At 33.4% G+C, this 27,454-nt stretch overlaps 1 protein-coding gene across 6 annotated transcripts; it reads right to left on the bottom strand.

The window, feature by feature from the left end:
* Positions 1 to 2,619: 2,619 nt before the first annotated feature.
* Positions 2,620 to 11,523, bottom strand: LOC127848412 (uncharacterized). 6 transcript variants are annotated; one of them, XR_008034495.1, is made up of 8 exons: positions 11,446 to 11,523; positions 9,452 to 9,763; positions 8,339 to 8,659; positions 7,228 to 7,554; positions 6,427 to 6,753; positions 5,930 to 5,946; positions 4,831 to 4,947; positions 2,620 to 4,339 (listed from the first exon to the last, which is right to left on the bottom strand). XR_008034495.1 is itself a non-coding variant. In XM_052380860.1 (7 exons), exons 1-7 carry the CDS (start codon positions 11,489 to 11,491, stop codon positions 4,912 to 4,914), a joined length of 1,386 nt encoding a protein of 461 aa, XP_052236820.1. In that variant the 5' UTR covers positions 11,492 to 11,523; the 3' UTR covers positions 2,620 to 4,911. The 6 variants fall into 6 exon arrangements, 5 of the variants coding, with proteins under 5 accessions (XP_052236820.1, XP_052236819.1, XP_052236821.1 ...); XM_052380860.1 differs by having other exon boundaries at positions 2,620 to 4,947; XM_052380859.1 differs by lacking the exon at positions 5,930 to 5,946.
* Between the last annotated feature and the right edge of the window lie 15,931 nt (positions 11,524 to 27,454).

Raw genomic sequence — 27,454 nt, 5'->3', positions numbered from 1 at the left:
TATCAAATAAATTGCAATTTAAAAACATTTTTATTAAATATTTTTGAGAGCAACAATACAACTTTTTGGGACCAGCTGTAATCCAAATTATTGTCCTATTCATAAGTTTATATGTTTAACATGGGCATTTTTTAAAACGAACATGCTGTGTTAAGTTCCGTGTTGTTATATCGCTTGTAGATATATAATGCATAGTCTTTGTTGTTGAGATGTTTAAAAAATATAGTCATTTTTATTGTGTAAATCTGTAAACATTTAATCTTAAACATTCCTGAACAATTAAGTGATTTGTTCACAATGATAATATTTAAGAAAATGTTCATTTATCACATGCTATACCCTGTTTCCAATGTAATACAACCATTACATTTTTTTATATTACACATGTGTAATACAACATTTTTAAGCGTTTTCATTGGCTTTGTTTTCGTTTATTGACCAATCGCCTTTTGTTATTTTGCTTTGTAAAAGCCGAGGCATTCCAAATGACGTCAGGAAATGTAAACAATATTCGAGATTTATCATTATGTTTGCGTAAATATTTATTTAATCTGCTCATTTAAAAGCATGTGATAATACAGATCTGACACTCGTTGTCATATAATACCATATTTTATTAAACTCGTCCAGGACAATCGTTAGTAAGCTCGCCAAAGGCTCGCTTACTAACAAAATTCCTGAACTCGTTTAATAAAATATGGTATGATATGACAACTCGTGCCAAATTCTATATTTATTTAAAAAGTGTATGCATTACATTAAAACAAGCCAAATAACTCTTCTCACTCGGAAATATTTAAAAATAGGTTCTTTTTTGGATAATCGTCAATCGAAATCGGTTAAATCATAATGCGTTTGCAACAATTTCATCGATTTTGGAAATACACATTTTAATTTTCAAAAGCCTGAGTAAGGCAGTGGAAGCGCATCAGGCTTTTCACTAAGGTCTCAATGTCGGATTCCAGGGAAGGTAAAAACATTTATTTAACATTTGTTCTTGCTATCACAATTATTTAAGATTGTTCCAAATAGTTTTGTTTTGTTTAGCTAAACATTTAATGACATTGTAAGACCCTAAAATAACATAAATAATGACTCCTGTGACTGTGGGATATTTTCTCCATTTGTATTTATCATAAATTGTAACTGCTGAACATTGAGGATGTGGCAAAGTTTAAAAGCGTTCACTACACTTGCGTGCGTATATGTTTTTAAGTTATTGTAATAACATAATACTCATTGTATTTTTTGGTCTTTTCCTCGTACGTGACATGGCATTTTGTTCATAACAAAAGATTTGAAAACACGTGTCTTAATTTTAAAACGGACAGATCTACACAGAAATAAACATGTCGTATTGCGAGAGACATTGTAGACGAAAATATTACGTAGGTAAGTTACGTAGTATAATGATAATTTATAATTGAAATAAACAGCGGGATTGCGCTTGCATTACCTGAATTGTTCATTACTTTCATTTTTTGTAAGATATGTACGTGAGATAATGTACGATTATTTTGATCGCAGGTTATGGATAAATCTTAAAAAATATCACAGCAGTCTTGAACAACACTTATTAATCATTTTGTGTACTTCTGCGATATTGACCGTAGGCTTTAAATTCGATTTGAATAATATTGCAGTGGGGGTTGATAATTTGGCCTGCGACTCAATAGGGTATATGTTTATATATTTACATTTTAAAATATGTCCAAAATAATTTATTCAAGTATCTTTCAGTTCTTTGGATGTGCACGATCGATACTTCCAACGAAATGGTGTACTTGAGCACGTGACGGTGGTCGTCTATAGTTCCTAACAATCATCTAGCCGACATTATTGTAAACAGACGCATTCCTCGGATCATATTAAAATCGATTGCATTGGAAAATTACTGCCAATTAACTAGTCTTATATTTTACTGTTTATTTTGGTTTTGTTTTATTTTGTTGCTTGAATTAATTTGGATAAGGGATAATAAATTGACTGACTACTTTCTTGGAAGTATACAGACTGTGTTCAATTTGTCAGACAATTAAATACATTTGTCTAACGCGAGGCCACGTGCAGTAGTATTTTCGAGTTTTGATAAAATGCTATATCGGCATCCTGGAGAGCAATATTTATTTTCATTTAATTAAACTTAACACATCCATTCTAATACACAATACTAAACAATACGTTATATAGCTCTGAGTTATTTATTACAGTTAAATAAGCACATTATTCCTTTAGTCCAGCTGTGTATGAATACGATTTATAGCTATTATCGTTACCACGTCTTAGCGGTTGATTTAACCTCAACCACTACATATGTGGTGATATTAAAGTGCGATATTAAAAATAACTGCTCTAGTTTTAAATCAAATAAGTAAATGTCTTGTATTAACATATATAGTAAGTGTCACTGTTTCCACGAATCTGTATCCAATAGTATGTTCAACAAAATTATCAGCGCCTTTAATCCTTAATCACTGGCCACACAAAGTCCATATGACAATTTCAGGTGTCGTTTGGAATAGTCCAACCTATGATTCTTATTTCTTACCAGTGATACGTTCTCTGTCAATATTCAGTTCTTTCTATGCAAACACAAACTGCACAAATAGTTTTTTTCTCATTTATTTAACCATGTTTGACATTTACATAGACACCAGTTTCATTTGCATACATACAACATTGGTGATATAACATATAACATGTATGGCACACTCAATAGGAATCATTAGGAATTGTTTTCAGTTTTACATAACTGTAAAAAAATGCAATCATTCATTATAGTTCACACACATACATAATGTCAGAATAAAATATTTTTTATGAGAGGCCAACAATATGCACTCAGGCGGATTCACACTCGCTGTCACACACACACACACATACACACGCTTGTACGCACGCACGCACGCACCCGCGCACATACACACATTATAGATTGTGTTAAACGGTTAAAGAAAAAAATATAAAGCATATCAATCAAATTGTTAGTATTTTTTGGTTGACGTTTAAAACATAAACAAGTTCCAATTGTTGAGAGCATGGGCACCTTAATTCAATTTAATAAGAATATAAAAAAGAATATCCCAAGTTATGTTGGTTGAAAAATATTGCATGAAGTGGTTGCATTTTTGATCATTTGTTTCATATTTGTTTTTAAAAAGGGCAATTTCTGCTTTTGTCTGTATTTTTATCTTAAGATAAGTAATAAAAATATTAAAATTTGTGATGCACTTTTAATTTTCATGTTAAATATAAACTGTTTCAATAAAATTAGTATACAATTCAGAACATTATTGTACACTTTTTGTCGATAATGCCAGAAAGGCCATTTTTATTCATTTTATTTCAATGTTCACGTCTTTCAGAAAGTTTTGCAGTTTTCTCCATAATTCTTTAATGTAACTGCATTCCCAAAATGATGGTCAATTGTTTAAATATTTGATTGACAAAACTCACACACATTTCACGCTTTCAGTGCGCATTTTAAAGATTTTTTGTTGGATATAGTGTTTTTGTGGGGTTTGTATTGTGTTAGAATGAAGTTAATGGAGCATCACATTAATTAAGAACATCAATTCATGAGGTACATTACATAAATAATAACTACACATAAAACGTATATATCTTTACACACGTTTTGATAGTCATAAACCACAGTAGCGGCACACTGACATGGGAGTATATGGCGATGGAAATGTATTAAACGGATTAAACTTTAATTCAATTATTTTCACAAGTGCTTTGCTGTACACATCTTTGCTTCATTTGTATAACAAGCCCCATTACTAATCAAAATCATTGAAAATTGCGTACACTATTTCTTAACATAAAGTTAAAAAATAAAAAATCAGTGTTACGTATAGCAATTGCCGAAATTTCAACGCCATATGTGGTCTGGTAACATAGATGTTGATAGATATATAAAATGCTCATTTTTTTTAAATTTCCCGCAAATATATCTATTCATATAAAGAAGTGAAGAAGAAGTGGTACCATTTCAGTGTTCATGTGTCGTATAAATAGATATCAGTTCGGGAAATTAAAATGGCATTTATTGTGACACGAAAAATATAAAAACAAGCATTTTGTATTAACAAACATCTATGAAACCAGAAAAAATCTGGTTTTGAAATTGTGTATCTTGCTATAAGGAACATTGCTTTTTTTAAAGTGTAACTTTATTTTACGAAATACTTTACGAAATTTCCGTTAAATTTGGGTATTAATGGGGTGTTAACGTAAAATAGTTGCTATCGACTAATACGCTGTAGTTCGTCTGTCATCCAAAGTCAACGTTGATATCGCGACCGGCCCTGGACATCACCACCAATTGGAATATCTTAAAAATAAATTGTATTGATTACACAAAAATGTTAAACACAAATATTTAATAAGACAAAAATACTCTTTTTTTATGTTTTGTTGTACAATATATTCAGCATATGTGTATGTAACATGTTAGGTGTTCGTGTTTCATTTGCAAAGATATCGTTGCGGGAAATTAAAAGCATTTTGTATCTCGTTAAATCTATGTTACCAGACCACATCTAGATTTGAAATTTTGGCTACTGCTATAAGGAACACTGATTTGTATGGGTTAACTTTATTTTACGAAATATTTTACGAAATATTTGTTGACTTTGAGTGTTAATGCGGCTTTGAAAAATAAGTATTAACGAACATAATCAACGGGCTGTTGATTATATATCATGTATTTTACGTACAACCTAGTAATCCAAGTTTTATTGAGATATAATTAGACATGTTAAACAAGCATGCTCCCAGAAACACTCTAGTGTACAACAAACTGAGAATGCGAGAGATATGTACAATGTTTTCTACGCTTGCATATGATGACCATAACAACGATGAGTATAAGTCCCCCAACAGCGCCACCAACCGAACCAGCAATCACTGCTTTTCGGGTACTATTTCTTCTTGGCAATTCTTAAAATAAAATAGTATTTAAATTTACTATATAATGTATATAAATGCAATATAACAAACGAAAAATTTCATTTAATCATGGGAAACTCGATACATAAATCGCTTTGGAGCGATTTTTTAAAAGTTATAATTTCTATTTTTAAGAAAGATTTTAATTTTTAGACGATGTTCACGACATAGTAAGGAAGGTTCCAAAACAAGATATACATTTCCGTCCGGAGATAATGTATATTTAAATAATGATGTTGCTTTTGCAATAAAGCAGTTTGACAAATATTTCATCTGTTTGTATCCTTTTTGTGCCAAGTCTAAGTTAGTTAAACGTAAACGTTTTAATTGCTTTCAATATATGCTAAAGCTAATGCAAGTTGTATAGTTTTGCTTTTTTATGGAAAACGAGAAATATGCGACACTGAATCAATATTATGTCACACATTCATCGATTAATCACATAATAATTTATTATTTTTTATATTGTATTTTAAAATTGACTGTACTGCATCCAAGTACATCTTGGATCAACGTCAATATATATTTGTGCAGAGATGACACAAGATGACAATATGCCACAGGCAAGCATTATGGGCAAGTTTGATTTAGGTAAAGTAGAAACGAGGACTCCTAGAATCCTTAAAATAACAGCATCCTGATAATCATTGTCATTTGATCACCAGTAGATGTTGTTGGTAGACAAAAGCACTCCCGTGAATGTACTACCCCGGACAAAGGCTCACACGTTAATTTTCAGACGCGGTTATATTCTTTATACGAATTGAATAGCAAAACATTTTTAAATAAAATGTTTGTAAAAAGTTGGTATATGTTTACTTTTTCACAAATTGGTACATTGTGAAACAGCATACTTTTACATAAGATGACACAAATACACAAAATTACAAAAAACAATGATGTTTCATAAACATGTTCCTGTAGTAACATTCTTAACGGTTCCAAAAAAAAGAGTATTAGTTAAAATCCTTACCTCTATGTAGAAGTTGCCTTAAAAAAAATTAAAACTAAGATTCTCTCTCGTGATATAGTTGCTGGTGTTTCATTGTTTGCTTTATTGGATGAGTAATACTGATCAGAATTGGGGTAAATCATATATGTAGAAATTTACATTTTAATTAAAATGTAAAACATTCAGTAAATAAGATTTTGAGTCAGTTGCAGAAAATAATATCATAGAAACTTTAACTCGCAGATATATGTGTTTTAATCGTTAACCAATCCGAGACTCAACATATACTTGGTTACAATACATTACGTCTAAACCGGAACCCCCACTAAAGCTGAATTTCATTATGATACGGGAATGTCCGATTTAAGGGGTTTCCAATGTATGACATAACTTTGCGTTAGTGTCAATCATATGTAGAAAATATATTGACATATATGCTGTGCTAGCTAGATGTAAACAAACAAATGCTTTATGTGTAGCATGTATACATGCATAACTAAATATTGTGTCATAAATACCTGGCAATTCTAATGTCAGAATGTTGCTTTTTATAACAGCACCATCCGAAGCTTTAATAGAGCACGCCCATTGGTCACCAACGTTAGAGATGTTCAAGTTCTTAAGTGTACATGTGTGCACTGTGTATGAACACGTACAGTCGGCCAGATAATCTGGATTCGTTGAGGTATTTAGGCAGTCTCCTCCGTTTACTTGCGCGCTCAGAGCTATTTCTCCATGAAGCCACCACGAAACGTTGTGGGTGTAGTGATGGTGACAGGTCAGATGTGGTGAGTGACCAGCTAACACGTCTGTCGTGTCTGCATGTAGGGTCACCAAATGGGCAGCTGAAAAACGAAATTGAATTGTATTTATTTTGTTGAGCAACGTTAACACTCAACATGAACAATTTTTTCGTAATATATATCTATTGCTATAAGGAATACTGGGTTTTATGTGCTTACTTTATTTTATGAAATAATTTACGAAATATTTACTGATTGAGATTGTTAATGGGACTTTAATGAAATCATGTCAAAGGCATTTTAACTCGTAAATATGTGTGTTGCAATCGTTTACTATTCATATACTTTGTTACAATACTTCACGTCTAAATCGGAATCCCCTCTCAATCGGACTTTCATTTTGATACAGTGTATGTCCGGTTTAAGAAGTTTCCAATGTATGACATAACTTTGCATCAGTGTTAACCATATACAGTAAAAGCATTGACATATATGTTGCGCTTGCTAGATGTAAACGAACAGATGTTTTTAGTGCAACATGAATAAATGAATAACTAAATATGGTGTATTAAATACCTGGCAACGTTAATGTCAGAATGTTACTTTTTATAACAGTACCATCCTGATCGCTAATAGAGCACGCCCATTGGTCACCAACGTTAGACCTGGACAAGTGCTTAAGTGTACATGTGTGCGCTGTGTTTGTACACATACAGTCGGTCAGATAAGCTGGATTCGTTGGGATATTCAGGCAGTCTGTTCCGTTTAATTGCGCGCTCATAGCCATTTCTCCATTAAGCCACCACGAGACGATTGGGTAGTTTTCATGTTGACAAGTAAGATGTGGTGAGTGACCAGCTGACACGTCTGTCGTGTCTGCAGATAGGTTCACCGATTTTGGAGCTGAATGATGGCAAAAATTGCAATACAATCGTACTTATTTTTTAAAGCCCCATTAACACTCAAAATCCACGAATATTTCGTAAAATATTTTGTAAAATACAGTTAACCCATACAAATCAGTGTTTCTTATAGCAATAGCCAAAATGTCAACGCTAGATGTGTTCTGGTTACATAGATTTAACAAGATACACAATGCTTTCTTTTATTTTTAGTAGTACAATATATTCTATTTTAATTTCCCGCAACACTATCTATTCATACGACCCACGAACACTAAATTGGTACATGAACAAGTGCTGACCATATTGTACCACAAACAAATAAAATAAGAGCTTTTTGTATCTTGTTAAATCTATGTTACCAGACCACGTCTAGCAATGAAAGTTTGTCTATTGCTATAAGGAATACTGAGGTTGTATGTGTTATCTTTGTTTTATTAAATAATTTACGAAATATTTGTTGATGTTGAGTGTAATGGGACTTACATTAAATAATATCAAAGACATTTTAACTCGTTTGTATGTGTTTTTCAATAGTTAACCATTCAGAGACTAAACCTATATTTGGTTACAATACTTCACGTCTAAACCGGAATCCCCTCTCAACCGGACTTTCATTATGATACAGTGGATGTCCGGTTTAAGAGGTTTCGAATGTATGACATAACGTTGCGTCAGTGTCAATTATATGCAGAAAATGCATTGACATATATGCTGTGGTTGCTGATGTTATGTTGTTAGTGCCACATGTATAAATGAATAACTAAATATGGTGTCATAAATACCTGTTAATGTCAGAATGTTACTTTTTATAACAGTACCATCCCACTCGATAATACAGCATGCCCATTGGTCACCAACATTAGACCTGTTCAAGTTGCTAAGTGTACATGTGTGCACTGTGTATGTACACGTACAGTCGGTCAGATAAACTGGATTCGTTGGGATATTCAGGCAGTCTCCTCCGTTTACTTTCGCGCTCAGAGCTATTTCTCCATTATGCCACCACGAGGCGATTGGGTACTTGTCATGGTGACAAGTCAGATGTGGTGAGTGACCAGCTGACACGTCTGTCGCGTCTGCATATAGGGTCACCGATTTTGGAGCTGAATGATGGTAAAAAATGCAATTAAATTGTAATTATTTGTAAAGCCCCGTTTAAACTCAAAATCAACGAATATTTCTCAAAACATTTCGTAAAATACAATTAACCATAAAAAAAACATCAGTGTTCCTTATAGCAAAAGCCAAAGTGTCAACGCTAGCCGTGTTCTCGTAACATAGAATTAACAAGATACAACATGCTTTATTTTTATTTTTTTGTAGTGCAATATATTCCATTTTAATTTGTCGCAACGATATTTATTCATATGACAAACAAACAGTAAATTGTTACAATAAAATTTGTTGAATATTTTGTACCACAAAGTAATAAAAAAGTGTATCTTTTTAAGTCTGTGTTACCAGACCACATCTTGCAATGAAATTTCGCCTATTGCTATAATGAATACTGAGCTTTTATGTGTACATATATTTATTGAAATATGTTTCGAACTATTCGTTAATTTTGAGTGTTAATAGAGCTTTATTGAAATACAATCATAGAAACTTTAACTCGTAGATATGTGTGTTTAAGTCGTTAACCATTCAGAGACTCAACATTTACTTGGTTGCAATACTTTACGTCTTAATCGGAATCCCCTCTAAACCGGACTTTCATGATGATACATGACCGGACGTCCGGTTTAAGGGGATGCGAATGTATGACATAACTTTGCGTCAGTGTCAATCATATGCAGACAATGCATTGACATATATGTTGTGCTTGCTAGATGTAAACGAACACATGTATTTAGAGCCACATTTAAATGTATAGCTAAATATGGTGTCATAAATACCTGGCAATGTTAATGTCAGATTGTTACTTTTTATATCTCCTATAGAGCATGCCCATTGGTCACCAACGTTAGACCAGGACAAGTACTTAAGTGTACATGTGTGCACTGAGGTTGCACACGTACAGTCGGCCAGATAATCAGGATCCGTTGGGCTATTCATACATTCTCCTCCGTTGACTTGCGCGCTCAGAGCTATTTCTCCATTTAGCCACCACGAGACGAGTGGGTTGTAGGTATGGTTACAGGTCAGATGAGGTGGGTGACCAGCTGACAAGTCTGTCGTGTCTGCATAAAGGGTCACTGCTTGCGCATCTGAATGATGGTAAAAATTGCAATAAAATTGTATTTATTTTTTAAAGCCCCATTTACACTCAAAATCAACGAATATTTCGTAAAATATTTCGAAAAATAAAGTTAACCCTCGAAAAATCAGTGTTCCTTGTAGCAATTGCGAAAATTGAAACGCTAAATGATTTTTTTTTGTGGCATAATATAGTCAACACGTGTTCATTTACCATGTTAGTGTGTGAGTGTCGTATGGAAATATATCATTGCGCAAAATTAAAATGGAAATTATTGTACCACACAAAAAATAAAAAATAACAATTTGTATCATGTTAAATCTATCTTACCAGACAAGAACTAGCGTTGAAAGTTTGGCAATTGCTCTAAAGTACACTGATATTTTATGGGTTAACATTATTTTACGAAATATTTTACGAAATATTCGTTGATTGTGAATGTTAATGTGGCTTTTAAAGGATTCTATGTGCTCTCTACAGTTTGAATTGTGTGCGTTTTATATACTATTTGCCTATGCGTACTTTACGATACAATAAGTTGAGCAATTTAGCACTCCAAAAAATAAAACAGTTAAAGCAAACACCCCATGAGTTAACATTTTGACATTTGTATGGATTATGTAATTATACGAAGTGAAGCAGTCGAGAAAAATACCGATGAGCCAAGAAAGGCCTTCGTAATACTTGTTTTGAGTATATTTGCTTAAATTACTTATCACAATGCACCAGATAATTATTTGGGAAATAGGGTTTTCACCCATCGATTTAAAAAAATAGGGTGATTTCATTCTTGAAATAGGGTGAAATGATTTATAAAAATGCACACCTTAAAATCATTGCTGCTTTACTTTTGTTGAAGGTGCACTCTTGTTTTGATTCAATAAAACTGTGAACTATCATAATTAACTTTAATAAAATGAAGTTTCATAACATCTTTAATCCTTGAAACTGTCCTAAATATAAACTTTAAACTAAAAAAAAATAATGGCACGAATTATTCTGCACTTAGAGGCTCTTGCTTTCTTGGTTCGAAAAAGTTTGCAATCGACTGATATTTTTGCGCAACACTCGCGGACGTCTTTCAACCTCTCGCGGACGTCTTTCAACATTATGATTTCGCATCCTAATAGAAACTGAAAGTACAGACGCTTTACATATACATGCACAATGAGCGACGAATTATGTCAGATTGAAAACGCATGTATATCTTCGTCAATTATTTGGTCATAATTTTGAATGCCCCGTTATCCGTGCGCTTGCTGAATGAAAGCGTCGCCGTGTTATGATAATAGTTCGAAAGTTAAGAGAAAATTCCGAAATCGAGCATAGCATTTCCGATCAAAGATATTTGCGTAAAAGTCAAATTGGTTGCGTTTTCAATACGCATGATATTGTATATCATTGCGTTTTAAAACATTTTAAAAGGGTGAAAGACGCAGATACGCAGCTTATCTGGGGCACTGCTTATCACCGAATATTTTTCAGTAATAAGGCGCACGGCGATAGCAGACATATATGTTCATTACACTCATTGGTTTAACCGTTGCTTAGCATTATAATTAAGAATGAGCATATCACAAACAAAATAATAGTAAAGAACATACAAAATCACTTACTAAATAATACTTTACTATTATTTCCGATATTTGACTTTATATAAAATATTAATATAACAATATACAATATACATACCCACACTGACCAACAGTAAGAACGAAAGTAGCAATCTTAAATACATATTGCACAGAAGCCGACGACCACTATCAAGCAAATGGACAAATATAGATATACATATGAGGTTAAATAGATTATTATAATATCTTACAGATAAAGTAAACAGGGCCCATCGAAACATTAAGTGAAATATGTACACGAAATTAAGATTTCGCTATCACCCCAATTACATTGAAGTTTATGGTAAAGCACAATACTGTTATTGGTAATTGGAAAATAATTCGTAATCACAAATACGTTTGTTATGCTAATTCTATTGGAGAATCATTGCGCTTGTTATATCCTCTGGTTACAGCGTACCGAGCGGTTAAGAAACCAGTAACATAATTTCTGAATGAATGCAGGCAATGAACAATAAACGATTTACCTGAATAGATTTATTTAGTTCAAGTAAAATCCATTTCAAAATTGTTAATTTTTACAGCGTGTTTAACGACGCAAAGCTGATGGTTCCATTCACACTCGCAATATAATTACCAACGCGCGTGGTTACCTCGAATCGAGACGTCACACCGGAAAGAGAGAGCACTCGATTGCAATTTGCATTTGGCCAACGCAACTGAAAACTTTGATTCATTGAACATATTTTATACATATGTTATACAAACTTAAACAGTTAATGAACTTTTGTGTAACTTCTTATTACAATTTTCCAAGTTTCTGTTTTATCGGTCATTCTTCTATTGAGCAACATGGCCACATAAAAGTGCTCAAGAATTACATAAACACAAACGTTCGCCATTTGTTCAAAAACATTCGACATACATGTAACTATTTAAAGATTTGCTAAAATTAGCGTCCAGTCGGGACGGGGGTATTCCCACTTAACACATGTATATCACCAGCCGCGATGTGCGCGCACACCTCTAATGCTAGAATCTACGATGATTTCATGCAACATTTTTTTGCATATCGGGAGCAAGTGAAAGTTGTTTTAAATAAATCACACAAATGTGCTAACACTTTCTCAGTCGTCTGCTTCACTTTGCAATTAATACGGAAATTAAATAAGGGGGATAATAAAATGTATGGGGCATGGATACATGTGGATTATTTGAGTTGACGTAAGATTTTGTTAACATTAACCCGTCATTTATCAGTAGAAATACCAATGTTAGGTCTGAATTTAGCCAAGGAGGTGTATAACAAGAATGGAGTCAGATCTTTACAGACCAATCAGACACTGTCATATAAACTTAAACATAAAATGTACCGTCAACGCTGGATTTCCGGTATGTTTCGCGTAAACATTGAATTGATCAAAAATATTATAGATGTTATATAAGGCAGTGAAGGTATATTTCCGTTGATTAAACATTAATGAAATTCAAATGTATATTGTATAACGTTACGACTTTGATATCCTCTTCAATACCCCAAGATAAACGTTGTGAGATGTAATACAATGGTACATTTCTTGCAGTATCGACATAATAATGTATATGTTCCACTCGACGTTACAGAACCCTTAATCTAGAACGACATCTGACAATAATAATATATGCAGGGAGATAAAATTGTATGGTAGCTGATTTCAGCCATATCGTTTTGGCGCCCTGGCGAGTTTTAAACAATTATGACATTTGTTTTTCTTTCGTGTTGGCGTAAACGTGAATGTGAAGGTCGCCCACACGACAAGCAAGAACGATAAATATATACACCGATCATAGCATGTGTCGTTCTGACACGATAATGTAGATGACTGGTTGACAGTTTAGTGGTAGTGCTGTGTGACATGCTGCCATGTTGGCGTGTATCTTATATAAATCATTCAATGTGGATTATGTTTTAGGTACTGGAAAATCAGTAACTTGTATATTAAAGGCAGTAATTATCCGCCATTAATTCTCATGTGGCTTGTGGTAAATGAATTGTTTGATATCGGAAAAAAAGCGTTTAATCGTTAAAACACGTCAATCCAGCAAACTGAATAAAAAAAAAAACATTTTCAATTTTGGGTTACTTTCATACACATGACGTTTAAAAATATACAGACACATGATCGGCCCGACCTCTATCGCAGATGAGCCGTCAAAATGTATATGCGAGGAAATGTTCAACACGTAGGGGCATATTTTAAATATCAAACGCGGAATAAACAGTTTTTATACAGAAATTAAAAATCGTAAACTGGCTAACGACACGTACCTAGCTATGTCAGTATGCGAATTAATATAATACATTTTTAACAAGACAAGCACTTGTCACAGTTAAAATATGCAATATTTGACTTCTGGCCAGAGAGATAATAGCATGTAATTTATTTAAAATGTTATCATAAATTGTGCAGCGAAACTGTTTAAATCTTAATCGTTAAAAGCGTAACATTAATGTCAAGTCACACTCGAGTAAGAACAAAAAAAACTTTCTTAACTAGGTATTCAAAATAAATGCAAACCGTCCAGAAATATGAGTTGCGTGTGATTGGTGTATACAGAGATTACGGCTGGTCAAACACACAACAAAAAGGATATGGTGAATACCAAATGTGGATGTTTATAACTAATTGACACTTGTGTTATAAATGAGAAGATTAAAGTGAAGTGCCACATATTCGCAGGGACAATTTTATTGTCAACGAGACCCCTATTGCTATTGCTAGAAGTGCTACATGGAAAAAAATATGTTTACTATTTAGCGAAGCTTTTCATCTAAATGTTTGTACCACTTTGACATATCCGAGTAGAATAGATAGTTCGTATCGTTGTTAAAAGTACCAGGAGATATTATTTTATAATACAGTCATGATACGACCATTTAATAAATGTGTAAATAATATAAACAACAACGCATGTGTAAGAACAATAGGCGTGTCTGCAATCACGCTCTCGTAGCTGGACGCACCAGGGATTCCGATTGATTATGCGAACGCAGACTAAATTTCCATTATTCCGTGGCTGAATAACATGGATGATCGATGCAGTAGACGAGAAAGGTTTACTGTAGCCTACACTTACAAATGTTTAAAATGTGACAAAATCAAGGAGTTTCCTTCTTAGAATTGAATATTTTCAAACGGCATCTTTGATTTGTCCAATTTGTCCCTTAATGAATATAACTGGTAGTTCAAAAAACAGTCCAAGAATAAATGTCATGCCCCTTGAAAATAGGTCAGAATTGTTTTAAGCTCACCGGAGCACAAATTGCACAATTTGAGCTTTTATGATCATCTTTGTCCGGAGTCCGTCGTCGTGCAATGTAACGTTGCCCGGTTTGCGGAATTCGGTTAGCATCGTTAACCTTTAGCTCGTTACCACTTTAGAGACCACATGTTCATCCCATCTTTATAAAACTTTGTCCGAATAATTATCTTGAAAATAGCTAGGCCAAGAATTAATCTGGTTGAAGTGTAGTCAAAACTAGGTGACATGTCAACTCTAAGAAAATACCTTGTTACACCTTTAAAAGCCACATATATGATTCAATAACAATAAAACCTGCTCAGAATGTCTATCTGGACAAACTCCAGACCGGCAATAAATCTGGGACACGTGCGTCAAAAAGCTAGCTCGCCATGTTAACAATATAAAGAAAACCCACCGTTTCAACACTCTAGTGACACATGCAATATATGTTACATATGAGCCAAGTTGTAATATTGAATATATGATAGACGGTGTTATTATCGTTTGACTGCAGTATTATCCATGATTTTTTCGTTTACGTGTGTAGAGTTTGACTGTTATTGGATTCATAGCTAGATTGTTTTATGACCTCTTTCAAAGAAGGTGATTTATAGCAGTCGCTTTGTTTGTTTTGACATCTGTTCTTCTGTACGTTTGTGCGACATGTCCTTTCGTGCTTTAGTTTAAAACTATTTATTTTAGCTCGATTGCATCGAAAGCCTAAGGCTTATTTGAAACGCTCTCGAGTACTAGAACCAGTACTTGGTTTATATGAGGGAGATCTAAAGAACGCTCTCACAGTGGGATCAAACCCGTGACCTCCCGGCCGCGAGGCGAACACCATATCCATAACGCCACGGCGTTAACTTTGCCGTTTATTGAGGGATGTATTAAAATAACTTTTGCACACATATCCATTATCATGAGACGACGTGTCGCAAGTGGCTCCGGTATCACTATCTTAAAGGTAGTGGTTAAATGCCAAATTTGATCATGTGACCGGTTGAATATTATCTCAACCAGTCATAACTTTGAAAGGTTTAAAATTACTAGTAACATTAGATAACTATCACACATGGTTCATTACCTTAATCGTCAAGGCAAGAAATTAAAAGTTCAAAGACCAAATATGGCCACAAAACAGATCAGTTGGACTGTAACCGTGTCAATAATTATCATAGTATATGATAACTTACCAAAAATGTCAACCATGAGGACACGGTTATACGTGTTTAATACATGAATCCCGACTTCACAGGTCAGTGTCACACTAAGAAGTCAATGGTAAAATTAGGTTTTGAACAGCTCGCCCAGGCTGTGACATTTCAATCAATTCTTTAACTTTAAGAGAGTTTAAACTCAAATGACTACCTTTAGGAGACAAAGTGTCGCGTGAATATACTGGAAGATCTGGTTAAGTATATCATAGCTCAACTTGTTATAACCACATTTATAAAGGGTAACCAAATCTAAGAGGAAAATACTGAGTATAACCTGTTATCATATTTTATAATTCCATGAATGCAGCATATGCTTCAAATAAAATCAAATTGCAAAAATGAAATAGTATGTTAGTTAAAATATGTTTAGTTTATAAATGTTTTTTAACGCATGCATTTGTAAAACTGCTTTCATGGTATTCAACGTTTGTGATTAGACTTTAGTACAGCACATGACACTTTACGATAATTTGCATCACTATACATTGCTTCACAAACAACATACAATAAATATTTTTGGAAATGGGTAGTCCCTCATATACTAATACATAACTCCATTCGCAAACTGGATAAATACAATTAAATTTATGGATATGTTTTACAGACCTGACTCAAGCTAAATATGACCACAACTAAATGAGGCAGTAAATCATTTAAAACATCTTATCATAAAGCAATTAGAACGTATTTAACTCAAATTATACATCAGGCTGCATCGTGACACATTTGTTTCTAGCAAGCTTCCTTTTGTTGCTAATTAAATTTTATGATAAACAATAACCTTTAGATCGGATGTTTCAAATGATAACAAAATAGTATAAGTACTAGAGAGTAAACTCACTGTGTAGAGACACCTGCCCAAAAACAAATAGCTGCCGATTTCCTGAATTCAGATGATGATGCAACACTCCAAGTCAGCGTGTGAAGCGACATTCTTATATAGTTATATGCATAATTGTCTGTGTCCGCCACCACGAATGTCCTTCCACAATTGAGAACAATTAATATTTAATAAAAAAAGCTCGATGGTATTTAAGCTGCTTTTGAACCTAAATAATGTCCATTGCTACTGTTTTGTTACAATGAATTCATTGTTACACTTTGTGTTAGATATTTATATTACACGGCTTTTTGCTAATCGCATACATTAAAATAATGTTCTATACATAAAATTATGCAACCCTGTATCAAACCCTAAAGCGTCACTGTAAAGTCTTCAAAATTTCTAATTACCGAGTACCATTTCTTAAATGTAATAACAAGCATTGACCTAGCTATATTGTACTCAACCTCCTACTTGACAGTTGATGTTTCTTCTTGTTGTAGTAATCAAGAATAGGGGCAACACGTGAACTGTACAATTTTTTGAACGACTTGAAGCCGAAGTCTTTGACACTGTTAATTTAACTAACACGTTGGTCTGAAGCAGTTGAACTATCGGTAAACTTGTTTTTATCCTGACACACAACATTAAACTGGAATATATGCTTTTATAGCATTGTTCACCAACAGTTTGTATAACAACATATCCGTATCTATGTAATTAGAACAATGGTTGAGATCAACACATGATGTGAAGACTTAGATCTTGTTTATTTACAGTTTATACCACTGTGCAGTGTGAAAGCATGTTTTCCACATGAACGATGCATCCTGAATAATTTCATCGGCGAGTTAGTCGTTGGATTCCAAACAGTCGGGAGTTTAGGAAAGACGCATACAATTTGCTACAGATTACCAGTGTAGTGGATATGGTGACCGCCTAGCAATCGGGAGTTCACGGATTCGATTCCAACTGTGGGAGCCTTCTTTAGATCTCCCACCAAGAACTATTCCAAGGAAACGGGCTCGAGAGCGTTTCAAATTAGCCTTAGAGTTTCGATGCAATCGAGCTAACATAAATCGATTTAAACTAAATTTGCAAATGCATGATACGAGACCTATACCTCTGTAGTTCGTAGGCAATATCTTTTCAGATGTAGGATATTCGGGATGGCGAATATTATTGATACAATACAAATTTATGGAATGAGACCTGTATCAAAGTACATTTGAATATCTTTTACGCGCTCCTATGATTAACGAAGCTTTAAGTACGTAATATAGAATTGATCGGAAGCACAAGCTGAACCAGTGTTGTACTTTTTAGTGGTTGTTAGTTCTTCAATCCGATTTTGGTGAAAAAGTTCTGTGCATGGAACGTAAAGAGGATCATTCAAATTGTTTTTAACTTGTGCGTTATTAAATTTGCAATGACGATCGTCAAAGTCGTTAATTTCCTGGCAATTATAAAGGTTGTAAAAGTCCTCACTTATATTTTCAAAAACAATCGATTCATCTATATTGATATTTCCAGCTGGATGTCGATTTCGACGGGAACGATTTTATTTTTCCATGGGCCCAGATGCTTTATTTTGTTCAAGAATTCAATTTGGTATATTGTAGCCATAATATCTATTTCGAACAAATGTGAAAGTTATACGAACGATTCGTCTGGCGTTGCATTATTTTGAAATCAGTTCGGGAGTTGGTGTTTTCTGTGCGGAGGCGCCTTTTAAATTGATTGGATCAAGTACATCGCATACATGCATTGTATGTATTTGCCATATTATTCGCAAACGTTTTCAGTGTATTGTGTTTTTCAAGACAGTTGCTTCCTCTATACTCGTGAAGTACGCCGTGTCTTCTTCAAATAATATATCGGAGATACTCAATCCGAATGAATAGTTTACTTCGAACTATTTGATACAATTATCACTGCCCGACTCTCAAAGGTTTCGTATATCAGCTTTCTTTCACTTCCATATATCCGCTTCACACTTCCATTCATATGCATTCATAAGCTGAACAACACAAATATAATTCCATATTAACTGAATAGTCCACTCAACAAGTTATCGTGCCGGTAGCCCACCGTATTTTGAGGTAAATTATCGCACCGGTAACCCACCGTATTTTGAGGTAAATTATCGCACCGGTAACCCACCGTATTTTGAGGTAAATTATCGCGCCGGTAACCCACCGTATTTTGAGGTTATCTGGCATCATCGCATTCAGGCGTGACTAATCACGGTTATATAGGAGGTGAGCACATCTGAATTATATCCCTGATATGTGTACATACTTTCAACCTCCGATAATCACTTTACGAACAAAAGACATTTGAAACAGTGTTTGTTTATTTTCGCATACACACAGGTTTCGACACTGTTGTCAGGAAAGGTCGCACATACACATACACAATAAGCTGCTTCCTCTTATACGGAAAGATATATATAAGTCCCATAGTAATTATCAAAAAACAACCTTGGTGTACAAAAGAAGAATACGCCATTGATGTAAACAGATTTACACAGCATAATGGGCCCGGGTAAAGATAAACGTGTGTCAATGTTTGTTCACCAAAACTTGGCACTTTGTGGTAACAAGGACTTTTAAAAATACTATAAAAATAACCTGTGAGATTCATAAATGTATTTTTTTTAGTTCTAGACACCCACACAATTAGTGAAAGGTCGACTGTAATGTTGTCGTCTTTGTTTCTGACGTCTAACGCTTTAAGCGTATAATTGCTTAAAATATCAGTATCTATGTGATCAGCCTGATATATTTTGGTCAATATATACTCTTTTTGTCAGATGACTGATTGTACAGTCTAAATAAATCACATAATGACATACAGTTTACAATTTTAAGTATTTATGGTCTTCTTTGTTGGCTTTAAACATGTATTTACATTTGATGTAAATGTATCATAAATGTATAGTAAAATGTAATATATAATGTAAGAAGTACATTAAAATTATTATGTTAAATTAGTATGCCATTTTACTTTTTCACTCACTAGTATTTTCATCGATAGCCAGTATTTAGTAAACTGTCATTCCTAGTATATTAGTAATTGGAAATGAAAAAGGTGCATGAGCTATATAAATTTAAATTTGGCTAAATAAAGTTTTAAATATAAATATGCAAACAGTGAAGTATAGTTTCTTTACGTTTTATGCGATCCATCATCGGTGACGTACTTTTGTACATTATTTCCAATAGTTATATTAAAGGTTTTCATTTATGTATCTGCAAGTTTTTATTGCTCTCATAACTTGTTATTTTATTCTATCAGGTACAATTCAATGACAGAGAGACAATGGAAGAAGTAAATTATTAGAATGAAATCAAATACTGACAGTACTGTCATATACATGTGCAATTTGTAGTATCTTGGCGAGTAATATTATGTGTATATTATATTTTTATTGCAAGAGACATAAAATGTGTTCACTTTGTTAAGTTAATTGGTTTATACAATGTGCAAGTTAGGCATATTTCTTTGTTGATAAATGCACGTACCTTTATAAAAGATTTTTCAATCCATATATAACGTTGAAATTGTTCGTTTCTTTGTTAGTTGCCTTATGAAAATTAATCTGAGCCAAATATTATTAAAAAATATAGGTGTAATTTCTTATCCCTTAAGATTTTCTTCCTTTCAGTCGCAGTATAGTTGTATATGACTTTGTGCTATTTTTTTATTTAAACTTAAATTCATCTTTTCAATCACAATGAGTTTGTGTGAATCCTGTTGAAATTATGAGAGTGTAAATATCATTTTAACCTCTGTTTGCAAACTCTCACCCCTGTTGAAGCAAACTGTCGCCCATATAGACCATTAAAATGAAAACACATTGATATTTCTTGTGTTTGTGGCTGTTCGGTTGGCCTACCTTAAAAGATCGAACTTTATGACCTGTGACTAATATTTCAAACATTCAAAGTGCGAACAACTGCAGTAAAACCAGCGCTTTGATAAATGTTTAATAACGCAACAGCTAACCTTTAGTTTTCAATTTTACGCGTATCTCCTTCTAAGTGCCATAAGCTAAGATATCAATGATAAACCACTCAATCAACATAATGCAAATACACAAATTCACAATGAGATTAGCAGAAAATCAAGACATTCTTCATCGCCAGATTTCATATAATAATTGCGTACGTGGACATTTTATAATATATAGAACACATCAACACGATAACTTTATTTCATACTTATGATGTTATTAAAACGACGGGGATATTTGAATGTCAACATTGTCTTCCGAAACTTTGTGACACAAATGAGAAATATAAACAAAAACTAAATGAAACAATAAATAAATATCTGTTCTATAACTGAATGGTTTATTTTATGGTTTGAAAACCCCAAACATAGACTAAATATCGCGAGTTGTCAAAACTGTATGAGGTACATGTATGTGTTTTCCACTTGGCTATGAACAATAGGTTCACGTGTATTGGGCGCTGTGTACGAACATTAGGTTCACGTGTATTGGGCACAGTAATTATAGCCGCTTTTATTTTTATGTTATGATTTTTTAGAACATAACATATATTTTATAATATTCTGTACATTCTGCTATAAAAACGTCAGATTTTCATGCGGTATATAAGTTTTAGTTATAGTTGTGAATTGAAAAAGAGTCAATATTGTATACATGTGTCTACTAACCCTAACCCTATGTCTTACATAGAAATACAAACATTTAGCATGTCTAAACATAGCGATGTTCTGAACTTAAGGATTTCTCTGCTGCATCCCTGTGCAAGACGCAGTTTACCTTCCTGTACCTGAAGCATTCTGCTCGTTTTCGAACAAAACTACGTGCAGTTACATTTCAATGCCGGATTGGCAACCAACAATCGTTCCATAACCAATCATCGACAACACAAGTGCTTTTGACATCTGGACAAGGTGAAAATGACATGGATTTGTAATTGTAACATTCGAACAGTATTCCAGATTAAAAATGTGTGTTTCAACATGTCAAAGGTATTATTATAATGTATTATGCACTAAACAATACCACCATATGTGATTTATCAAATGAAGGTATCTCGCGTACTTAAAACCATTTTAGCCTTGATATTTAAAAACATAATTTATTATATAAATCTATATATAATGATGGATGTTTTGTCTGTCTGCAAAATGACGCCACTCGAAAGATAAACTTAATTAATCTGTTTGAATTGGAGCTTGATTTATAAGTTTAAACATATGTAATACAACGCTATATATGTATTGTGCTTACACTTATATCGGAATAGTACATATTTAAATAAGAATATTAAAATAAGCTTGCCCCTTTGTTAATGGATTGGTTTCAGCTTGAGAAAGAAGTTTTTTAACGTCCGTTTAATAATTGAACAACTTAAAATTGTTGACGAAATAATTTTAGTTGTACATTTCAATTACAGATGATGATTTTTATTTGCTGGTTCGACCAGTTAACGGCACCAATACATCTATCACACTAAACTCAACAACACTATCTGCTGAAAAATACCAAATAACATTTGGGTATGCTATGTCTGGAAAAAATGGTGTGTTAGGTTTGAAAACCCTGAGTATATCTACCCATAATACACAGCATTGGAATACAACCAAGAGTATAAACATGAACTGAACGCACCAAATGATAAGCTTTGCTGAAAACGATACGTTTACGGTAAATATATAATTAAACCATATGTACTAAAATATATAGGAATGCGTAAGTGTTTGTTTAAAGGGACGGTCAACACAAATGACTAAAAAAGAAAAGTTTTAAAATGCCGTATTTTTTTTTTTACAATTATTAGTTTATATTGATTAAAATATCACGACTGGTATATTACGTTACTTGAAAAAAGATCATATTTCATATTCGTTATTAAAATTTTGCTATGTGAAATTGAAAGTACATCGCGAAAATAGGTGACATAACGATATACACACTATAAATAACGCAAGTACATTGATCATTGTATATATAAACTATATGCAATTGCATTCCTGGGTTTACCACGTGACGACAATGATCAATCTACTGTCGTTATTTATAGTTAACTGGAAGTTACCTGGTAGACATACCCAGTAAAATTTATTTCCGAATGTACTGAAAATATGAAAATTTAACAACTTTGTTCAAGTAATGTAATATGCCAGTCGTGATACTTTAATCAATATAAACTAATAATTGTAAAAAATACGGTATTTTACAACTTTTTTTTTCTTCGTCGTCGTGGTTGACGGTCCCTTTAAAATAGTTTTCACATACGGTTTATTATTAAAAAGATAACATGTAAAATTCAAATCTCGCCCTTTATCGCATATATTACCAATAATCGATATGGAATATAAATATTAAAAAAATATATACGAAGCCTCTTAAACGAATGAATGATCACTGTCGATATAATAGAGGGTACATAAACGAGAATTCCACGAAGCAATATAATAGATAATAACCGCGTGGACACATATAAAACACACTCCCAGACAGATACATTACAGCTTATTTTTTCGTTTAGGTTGTATTTAGTGCATACGAAGATGATAACGGTTTCGTTGGACTGGACAATATTCAAGTGTGTAGAGGTTTGTAAAATTGAGATCGTTACTGCATATACTTTATATATTATTAACGTATTCACATTTCAGAACAATGCATGTTTACACAGAATGTAATTGCACATTTATTTAAATCTTTTCGCACTCATCTTATATAAAAAAAAATATACAAACACACACTTATTTGTTCGAATGGCTGTGGTAATGACTATTCAGATGTATCTTGAAGCAGAGAAATAGAAAACATATCGTCTAAATTTCTATTTTAAGAACGTTATGCGTTAAACTTAATCCACGGGAAAGTGTTGTACAGAACTTCAACTGCAGAATTTCATTGCGACGACGGCAATGTGGAAATGGAATGCCGATACGCCAATATGTCTGACAATAAGTATGTATGCTGACACGGCTGTATTTGTTTTTTGTTAGTTTGCCGGCGTGAAACGTCGTTGATTGTATCGTAATGATGAGATGAAAATATTGCCAACTTTGATATTTACATTAAAAAAAAAAAAAAAAAAAAACTTTGGTCATAGATTTCTAAATGCCTGCTTTTATTGTCCTTATTTACTTGCTCTTGTAACACGCCAAATAGATTTTAGATTTACATTTAACCGTAAATTATCATTTTGAATGTCATGATATAGTCTAGTCTTTGAGTGTATGTATAAACTAAAGAATGGCCACCTACTTGTAAAAACGATCGTTAAAGCTTAAATAACAAACAAATGTACCAAGGACACTAATAACCACACTACAATGCTCTACACAGACAAATCCATTATACATTTTACAGATGACTAAGAGAGAACGGACCATACTTCTGCTAAAACTAGTGGCATAATTATTGTTACTGCTAAAACATGTGGCATACATATTTGTACTGCTAAAACTTGTTGCATATATATTTTTACTGCTAAAACTAGTCGCATTCAACATACTTAGTCCTGAATTGTGTAAATATTGCTTTTAATATATGGCATTAAATTAAATTTATATTTTATATGAACAGCTAACACATGATTGCAAAGTTCTGATTAAAATTATTGTTCAAGCATATTTTTATAATAAATTATTATTTGAAAACAAAACACACTAGTATTTGAATAATAAAGTTTATTGATACATTTGTATTTCAGGTGAACTTTGTTGTACTCATTTTGGTGATCAACGCAAGACTTCGTGCGAAGTCAGTATCCGAAAAGTCAAGATCGGAGAGATCAAAGTGCGCTTGACTTTATTTATTGTATAGTCGCTTTTGTACCTCAATATTTGGTAATTATTGTGTGTATATATATATATATATATATATATATATATATATATATACATATATCTGCTATAATAGAGACAAGGAGCTCGACTTCGTTTGCCGTAAAACTAGACCATCTTTACTGTAAATCATGTAACTCGAAGAATTTTTAACGAATCAACTACACACCGGTTGTATTCGAAAGCCAAAAAAATAATTTATCAGGAAAAATTAACATCAGTATACTTGATCCGGCAGTATTTCGATACCAGCCTTCAGAAGTTGATCCATTTCCAAAATCGTGTTTGGTCGGACACAAGTGTGTCCACATAGAGATTGTCCATGTCGATCACTTAAAAGAGCTAAAACTCAATGACCAAGTCATCAAACGGTAGATAAACAACACCTGTATCAACATTAAACATTTTACAATCAGTTAAAATACTTATTGTTATAGAAAATGTATTGTAAACACCATTTTATCGCGTCTTTCGATCCGCGACTACAAAATCTAAACAGAAAAAAATATATTTTGACTCTGGGAAACCCTTTTATGACGTCAGAGATTTTGTAAACACAGTCGTTTTTTTTAATAAATTTCTCACTCACCTTTTTACGGAAATCCTCGGACATTCCGCCCAACCAATACACAGAACCGTAGCAAACGCATGAGAACACATTACTTTATTGAATGACGTATCAGGATTTCCATTCTTCCTTCAAAAATTAAACTTCTTGGTTGTTTATTTACAAATCGGAGTGAAAAACACTTGTGATGTGTGAATAACTATAAAATGTATTGTTATCGATTTATTAATGTTTATTGAACGGGAAATAACCGTTTAAATGACGAACAGTCATGTAAAAATTTTTTGTTTTTGCTGTTTGAAACGATCGGAAATTGAAGCTAAATTGGACACACTTGTGTCCGACCAAAAATTGTACCGTGAGTGTCAACTTCTGAGGGCTGGTATCCAAATACTGTTCGATCAATTGTACTGATGTTACTTTTTCCTGATAAATTATTGTATTAGCTTTCGAAAACAACCGGTGTGTAGTTGATTCGTTAAAACGTATTCGAGTTACATAATTTACAATAAAGATGGTCTAGTTTTACGGCAAACGAAGTTGAACTCCTTTTCTCTATTATAGCATATAGCTCATGTGCGTTAGATTACATGTTAATCGGAACATTCCAAAACGTTCATTATGAGTTCTTGTGTGATTTTCCTAACAAGATTCGTTAATAAATCTTCTCCATCTGTACAAGTAATCGTAAACATGTTGTTTCAAAGAATATTTTGTTTATGTTGCTGTAGATCTGGCGTTCGCTGTCTGTGCGTACTACTGCCGCTGATGGGCTGCACGTGAATAATTAGTCTCTTCTACGTAAACGAAAGCATGGCTTGGGTACAGTACGTGTTTGCAGTGTGCAACAGCTTACAGGTATGGACTCAAACGCACAGAAATGCGTATTACGTATTGTGTTGGCGGACATATAAGACATTACATACGATTAGTTGTAAACAGGAATTGTAATCACCTGTATATGAATATTAAAGGCAATGTGTCGCGTGCTTTTAATAATAAGTGCTTATTAATGTTTGTATGTGTTTATTTCCTTTTGACGCACATGGACGTGAGTTATTCCAATTGCTTTATTAAGAACAATTTAATAACGGATACTTCTCGTGTGTGTATTTACTTCTTCAATAAAATTACGAAAAACAATAACTGTGGCATTCGATGAACATTTATGATTTGCTTTCAGAGACTAGTGATATTTATTTTCCACTGTGTCCTGAACGTTCAGGTATAGAATAATTTTGTTTAAATGGTATCCGCTTAAGGTATATTCTAAATTATTTGCAGCGCATTCATACTATACGCAAACGGTCTGCACAAAGCCGATTTGTAGCACATTCGATGCACTGTATTGTACCTTAGAAGAGGACATACCGTGGCTTATTCGATACTTAAATTTGACATAAGTACTTATTTTGTCTGCAGATACGCAATGCTTTGCAAACACAAAAACGCAAGAAACACAGTCAGTCGTTTATGTCTACGGACAAGACCCTTGTGTCAACGGGCTTAACTGAAGACTCGCTTGCTCTGGTATGTTTTTATGTTAAATAAATTTTATTTACTTTGATAAAATCCGAGCGAAATGTGAGGTTAGGTCTACTCTTATTGTGTGTAATACCCCGAAGTAATGTCTATCCGTCTGCCTTTCTATCAGTCTGTCCATAGAAATTAATTTGTCCGAAGACGTTCATCTGCACTTGCCAGCCACAACATTTAAACTTGCAGGCATTGCTCCGTTTGATATTTAGTTGTGCATGTATCAGCCTATGTTAACAATTACAAAACATATGCTCCTTTGTCAACTTCTAAACCATACTTAAATTACTTACATTTAAAACGCATACTTAACTACTTACATTTAAATCACACTTTAATAGCCGCACCATGCGAAAATGGGTCTTATGCGTTTTGGCCAGCTTATCTTAAGCCCAAATTGTGCATTTGCGCAGTCTGGTCAGAGGCAATGCTGTTCGCTATAAAATAACCCAATGTGTTATGGACTCATTATGTATCTCCTGATCAGACTTCGTGGGCTATACATATAATGGACGCATATGGAATAAGACCCATTTTCGCATGACATGGATCATTAAAAATCTCATTGCGAATTGTAAATGGCACATTTTAGCACAATGAATTTCGATACAAACTTGAAATCAAAATAGCAAACTTGTCAATAAGGGCAGCCTATCCAGGCGTTTAGGAACGATTTCCAGACGTGCTGACCGAGTACGGCAAACATTTGTGGTTGGATAATTAAACGATTTTCCTCTTATCGTGACACTATACTATTTGTGTGTTTTCTCATCTTGAAAGAATAACTGTGTTTATCGATAGTTAATTATATATTCCCCAGACGATTTAGTGAACGAGTACTGACCCTGAAATT

This window comes from Dreissena polymorpha, chromosome 10, assembly GCF_020536995.1.
Source record: "Dreissena polymorpha isolate Duluth1 chromosome 10, UMN_Dpol_1.0, whole genome shotgun sequence".
In the NCBI taxonomy this organism is placed as follows: Eukaryota; Metazoa; Mollusca; class Bivalvia; order Myida; family Dreissenidae; genus Dreissena; species Dreissena polymorpha.
Note: the sequence above shows the minus strand (reverse complement) of the source record. Positions and strands in the feature narration are given on the sequence as shown.